This window comes from Protopterus annectens, chromosome 9.part0 (genome assembly GCF_019279795.1).
Source record: "Protopterus annectens isolate FY-2018-M chromosome 9.part0, PAN1.0, whole genome shotgun sequence".
In the NCBI taxonomy this organism is placed as follows: domain Eukaryota; kingdom Metazoa; phylum Chordata; order Ceratodontiformes; family Protopteridae; genus Protopterus; species Protopterus annectens.
In genome coordinates this window covers 1,955,187,114-1,955,194,064 of record NC_056743.1, presented here as the reverse complement: position 1 = coordinate 1,955,194,064, position 6,951 = coordinate 1,955,187,114, and the positions used below count along the sequence as shown (strand labels likewise).

At 36.8% G+C, this 6,951-nt stretch overlaps 1 protein-coding gene across 4 annotated transcripts in view; it reads right to left on the bottom strand.

Annotated features, from left to right (window-relative positions):
- Window positions 1-749: 749 nt before the first annotated feature.
- Window positions 750-6,951, bottom strand: part of LOC122812351 (beta-1,3-galactosyltransferase 2-like) — a 594,134-nt gene continuing 587,932 nt past the window's right edge. For all 4 annotated transcript variants that reach the window (XM_044084770.1, XM_044084773.1, XM_044084774.1 and 1 more), the window contains one exon: window positions 750-2,434. In XM_044084770.1, coding sequence (XP_043940705.1) covers window positions 1,335-2,369 — 1,035 coding nt within the window. In that variant the 5' untranslated portion in view covers window positions 2,370-2,434 and the 3' untranslated portion in view covers window positions 750-1,334. The remainder of the gene's footprint in view (window positions 2,435-6,951) is intronic.

Sequence of the window (6,951 nt, the reverse complement as noted above, 5' to 3'; positions counted from 1 at the left end):
ACTTCTTTACTGCATACAGATATCTCAGAATAAACAAATATATGAGCAGCTGTGTTAGCAAAACAGTTAACACAGTTATGGCATAAATCCTCAGAGTCATGTATCGGTACACTTGTGCTGTTGTATGGCATACCGCATAAAGTCAGCAATGATTCTGTGTATATTTACATTTAAGTAATCTGAAAATAAAATGTCTGCATTCTCCTTTGAGATGAATGTTCTTCAGCCAAGCATTCATAAAATGAGTGGTCATTAAACAACACCATCAATACGTTTAAATTTAAAAAAGATAAAACATTAATTTCTTTCTTTTTGATCCATATGCTGATAGCTCATAAAGTTTTTACAGGCAAAATTACCATACACATGCGGACAACGAATATATATATATGTATATATATATATATTTTTTTTTTTTTTCAAATGCAGCATGCTCATCGTAATAATATATATATATAAAAAAATCAAAGGTACTTTGTCCACAGATGCTACTTATATTTTGGTATATCATCAAAAGATGCAACAAAACTATTTTTTTCTTTCTGTGCACTAATATGGATAACTTTAAACCCACAGTGCTAATGTGGAATTACAACAAAGCAGACATTTAGCACAAAACTATCCAATGAATGATTTTTTAAGGACTATGATGCACAGTATTTCACACTGACACATCTAATACATATGTTTTGGCAAAACAAATAAGAAAATATATAAATCAACAAATGATATAACAAAATATTCACGGGTAGATTATATAAGCCTTTATTTTTCAATAACCTGCACAGCGAGAGGCAGAAGAATTGCATCAGATCTCAGCGATGATGTAACAGTTATGTACTGCCATGATACAGTTACTTATGTCTCATGTTACAAAGGCCTGGGACATTATATCTGTGCATTAGCTGAAACACAAGTTTACCAGAGGCAGCACCTTTTCTTAAAATGTGTTCTTATTTCCAAAAGAGGAACAATATGCATTTTCTGTCATTTATCACATGCTATTGTGTTGTACATCTGAGACACTGCTATGAAAATAGTACAGCCAACGGCAATTTATTTTTCTTATAAATCTTGTTACCAATGTTTCTAAAAACAAGTTTTACAGTTATTCTTACTTTACTTGCTAGTCATGTGAAAATACTGTTTTTTTTTAAATCACACGACCACCATGTAACTATTCACATTTGGGCTAAATAAACCAGCAGTATCAGAGTAAAATAATCCTGAATGTACAGTTTTAAAGTCGATAAATGCAACTGCTATATATTTCCATAGCAGCAGTTTCTGTCTGTTACATTTTATATTTGAAAGATTTTGTTCTGGCTTTTAGCTTATATAACTTTGGTAGCAGAACATGTGTGCCTAGATAACATAAAATGTGTCCATATTTGTTTAAGTTCATCCAGAGCAATATGGTGGACAGTGATCAGGCCTGCATAGCGACACACCTCATATTCGATCTTTTCCCAGTTAAACAGGGAAGCTGGAGATTCTGTAATAGAAATTCCTAACTTTTGCAGACAGAGCCCAACAAAAACATCTTCCATATTGATTGCTTTGATAACTTGAGCTGCATCATATATCTTCTTGGCCATTTCAGCTGAAAATACATACCCAGGCCCACCACAGTAGGGAGGAAAGAAGCCTGCAGGATAAAGCTCAAAAGGAACATAAAATTTACTTTTTGGATCTCGGAATGGCACTGCATTTCTCACCATGTAACCTGTAAAATAATTTGTCCTCCTTGGAATTTCAGGATTGAGGAATTTGACTAAGTATTCCGTATTTAAGAACATGTCACTGTCGATCTTCATGGCATAAGAAGCACTTGGACAAAACATGCTTACCCACTGCAGTCCCATCATTGTTTTGATGGTCAGGTTGACATACGAGTCCATGAAATCCTGCTGAATGATGTCATGGAACAACATGCTTTCTTCCACAAGTAATCTTTGAATTTCGACTGTAAATCCTTTTGGCATCCCTAATAAAAACAGCCTCATAATGGAGACACCTGGTACCAGACTTTCATTGCCCCACATCTCTCTAATTGCTTTCCTGCTGGCTAATTCATTTGCTTGTGATAGGATCAGAAGAACCAGAAATGGAGCCTTAGGATTGCATTTGTTTGGCTCATTTAGAATAAAACTATAGTTGTAGGGATAAACCAAGTCAAGAGGGTATTTGATAACTGGAGGCAGAGTAATTAACTGTTCGTACGTAATGTTCTTTGTATCTGTAGTACTGGACAGGTTGACATTGATATACTTTAATTGGTTATTAAGTGATGCTTTTTGTGCTATAAACAGCAAAGTCATCAAAAGACACCCAATGAAAACAAGCTGACATTGTCTTGTTACGTGCATGTGCAAACTTTAAAGTGGATATTTTTTTGACCACTAAAAACTCATTAATATTTCTTCATATGCACCTTCAAAAGAGAGAGAGAGAGAGAGATAAATTGCAGAGAAGCTAGGTTACATACAAAATACATTTTTATATGAAGCAATATATATATGTGTGTGTGTGTATATATATATATATATATATATATATATATATATATATATGTGGTTTCACTTCAAAATTTTGAAATATCACAATCCTAAACATCATAATCCAGAAGCCCAAAATCCTGAAAATTCTAAATCCTGAATCCCAAAAGACTGAAAACACAGGATACATATACTGACTATAGAGAACACAAACCAGATTACATTTCACCAAATATAAGCAGGGGGGCAAGCCCCCCGGCACCCCCCATGTGGGGGGCTGTGCCACCCACACTCCCTGCTACTTAAATATATCAACTCCGAGAATGCACTTTACTACACTATCATGAGTTATGTTGTAGTATAGCAAGTTAAAAGGGAACATTACTACGGTTACAACAGGCAATCATGAAACGTGATGGTATGGCTGCCATTTGTTTCTGTGGAGTGAAATCTTGGAGTTGATATATTTAATTAGCAGTTGCAGGGGGGGGCTTGCCCCCCTGCCCATATTTGGTGAATAGTGTTATCCTTTATCTTGTATGTGTTTCTGTCTGTCCTCATATTGGAGTATTGTCATTCTTTGTGTCCTGTATATTTTCAGTATTTTGGCATTCAGGACTTTGAATTTTCAGGATTTTGGGCTTTCGGATTATGAAGTTCAGGTTTCTGAAGTGAAACCATATATATATATATATATATATATATATATATATATATATATATATATATATATATGCAGAAGTCAACAGAATCTTATTTCAACTTCACAATGGCATAAGCCATATTTATTTGGGAATGACATTTGTTTCAGCATTTATCTATTTCAACAGGAAAAATAACAGTAAAATGAATTCATTCTCCATGAGTTTTTGGAAGAAATTTATTTAACATATTTCTAACAATTACAAAGATCCCAAAGTCCCTGAGCTGCCAAGAGTGACTGGAAGCTCTGACTCTTTATTCAGTGTCTTACAGACTTTTGAGGGGGAATGTCTGTCTCACTTACCCTTCCATTAGAAACCTGAGCATCCCAGATCTGTTATATCTCTGCAAATCCAGTATCTGCACCAATCCTAGAACCGGGGATTTAAACCTTTACAACCACAAAATAAAACATGGTAGAGAGATAAGTTATAATCCAGCACTTCCCAAACCTCTGGAATAAACTCCCCCTACAAGTTTAGTAGTACACCTCAATATCTTCCTTTAAATACAACCCTGATGATTGGATGGGTATCCACAGATTTACTCTGGGACTGACTGGTAAATGAGGTACAACCAAAGGGAGAGTACTGGGAAAGTACGGATGCTTATTAGATTCTGTGTCCTTGGAATATCTATGAATCTATGTTATGTTTTAAACAGTAGCATACATTTGCAGGTAATTGCTCCTAAATGACATTTAATTCATACATAGTTCATATTAAATATTATAAATGCTATTTCCCTCCCTCTTGTGTATTACTGACTTAATATGCACTAAAATGAAACCTTTTGTTGAGAACTCCATCAGTCTCATTTGTCATTTCCTTATCTAAAACTGTAATTCAGTGACTGTAATGACTCCAGGCTACAGTGCCACAGCGGAGATTGATGAGTTAATTTGGAGTCATAGCTCACTCATTTCCAGTGCAGAAATGTCAGATGTTCATCTAGATTTACTTTATAGTGAACAGATGTATGTTTTGCTGCTATGTGCCATCAAGCTGATGGTAGCTCATGGCTACTTCATAGATAGCTTCAGTCAGATGACTAATCACTGATGAAGGGACTTCCATCTCTGTAGTTATTCTATCATTCCATCACATTGTGGGTCAATCCTCTTTGACACAAAACTTTGACCTTGCCAAATATGGTATAGTTTTCATACAGCTTTCTCTTCACATGATATGTCTTAAATAAGAAAGCTGAAGTTTTGTCATCGGAGCTTCCAGTTAATACTGAGGTGGTATCAGCTCCAGTACTAATTGGTTTGTGTTTTGGGCATTTCCTGCTATATGCAGTATTCTTTGCCATAATTCAAAAGCATCATGTTTCTTCCTGTTGTGCATCTTCACTGTCCAATGTTTGCATCCATACAATGCTATTGAAAGTACCATAGTTGGATACGTTGAATCTTCATACACAGTGATACAGCTCTACACTTGAATATCTTATTTAGAACATTCATGGTCATTCTGCCAAGAGTGGTTTCTCATCAGAAAATGGCTGCCATACCATTACTGAGTATTCATCCAAATGGGATAAAACTGTCCACTATTTCCATATGGAGAGTAAATTTATGGATATTGCAAGTGTCGGCATCTTTGTCCTCTTCATACTGACGTTCAAACTTATTGAGACTGTGTTCATTCGTCCTGTTTAGAGAATGGGAGAGCTGTACATTGCCACCCCGAGTAGAGAACAAACGTTCTCTAGCAGGGTGTTAATGTACAGGTAATGCTCACTGAAAAATGAGTCTCTTTTTTCATGGCAGAATACTAAGCTTTTGTGAAGCTCGGACTGTTAAAACAGCTGACCTTTATGCATTTGCTAAACAGTACAGGATCATAGGAAGTTACTAGGCTAATGGCCCTAGGGCCTTACAAGCCTTGCCAAGTTCTACCCTTATTTCTTCAATCAGCACCTATTGCCCCTGTCCAAGAGGGACATAGGTGGAATCCCCAGGATGAGTTTAAGGTTATCCATCCAATCATCCAGATTGCGTTTGAAGAGGCCAATAAGTAGCTCTGTTTGACCTGACGTGGGAGTCTGTTCCAAAGGTGTGGGAACCTCTAGGAGACAAATCTGTCTCTCCAGCATGTTCTATTGATGTCACATACCAGGTTAAGGTCTTTAGAGTATTTGACTTGCAGATGTGCAGCATTTCCAATAACGCTGGTCAGAGATTGCTTTATGTGCAAGGCAGAGATCACCCCTGAGTAGTCTGTATGAAACAAATAAACTATTAATCCCAAAAGGTGTCATAATCAGCAAAAGCAGGCAATTAGACCAGTGGAAAGAACTTCAATAAAATAAAACACAGAAAAAGATGAGCACTTTCATCTATCCCAGGACTTCATCATTTAGAAAAAAACTTGAATGTTTTGACTGAACTGGCTTAATATTATTGTCTTTCAGACAAGACGGATATATTATATTGTTTTGTACATCCAGCTTTACTGCTTGGTTAGTTAACTAATTGAATTTTATTAATTCAATTATCTTAATTAACTGGAATTCTCCTTGTTACTATGTTGAAGATCTATTTAAACTGGATTTGAGTAAAAGTTGTTAGTTCTGATGAAGTCCTGGGACGGATGAAAGCCCTCAACTTTTTCTGTGTTTTATTTTATTAAATTCTTTCAACTGTTCTCTTTGTCTGCTTTTGCTGATTATGACACCTTTTGGGATTAATAGTCTGTATGAAACAGAATAAAGTGACAGTGATTTCAGATGATCCACATAGGACAGATGCTGAAGACATTGAATTTTGCTTGTGAGGAAACTTTGTGATCTCTTAAATTGTTGCAGGTGCTTGAAAAAGTACATACCAAAAGGGGTGTTGTACTCAATTACTGGCCTGATGAGGGAAGAGTACAGGGGGGGGTATAACTTCTTTTTTTCTGGAGGCAATACCCTTGCATATGAGATGAGCAATATAAAATGTCCTTCTTACCACTGTGGACACATTGATCAAAGGTAAGGTTGCTGTTAACCTGTGTGCCCACGTCTCTCACCACTGACTGAGTACTTAGGGTGTTGGTATGGCTGTGGTAGTTAGCAGGAACATCGTCCTTGCCGAAAGGGATGATAATACATTTTTTTGCATTGAGTTTAAGGCCATGACTTTGGCACCAATAATTTGTTTGTGCAAAACCCTCTTGTAGGATGTTGACATAGTTTGCAGATACTATGACCACTTCCAGTTTGCAGTCATCAGCAAACTTTGTCAGTCACAAATCTTTAGTTTTTGCTTGTACTTTGGAAAATAAATTCCAAACAGTAGATGTCCCAGGACTGATCCCTGTGGAACACCCTGTGGAACACCACTGGTTACAGGTCTGATGTTGGAGGTGGATTCCCCTGTTTTGACTATATGTGTTCTATCAGTGAGCCAGTTAGTGATCCATCTAAAGATATAGGGGTTGATACCTAGCTGGGCAAGTTTGTCAATGATGCCTGAGTGGGGAATAGTGTCAAAAGCCTTGGGTAAGTCTAGGTAGGCTGTATGCACAAATTTCCCCTTGTCCATGGCCTTGGTGACTGTCTCAAAGAAGTCCACCAGATTTAACAGGCATGATCTACCTTTGACAAATCCAAACTGAGTAGGGTCAAGTGTTTGGAGATTACCTATATCTTTGTTGATAAGGTCCATGATGATTTGCTCCATCGCCTTTGAGATAAGGCTAGTCAGGCTAAAAGATGTATAGTTCTCAGGGTCAGTGGAAGCACCACCTTTGTGCAAGGGGAT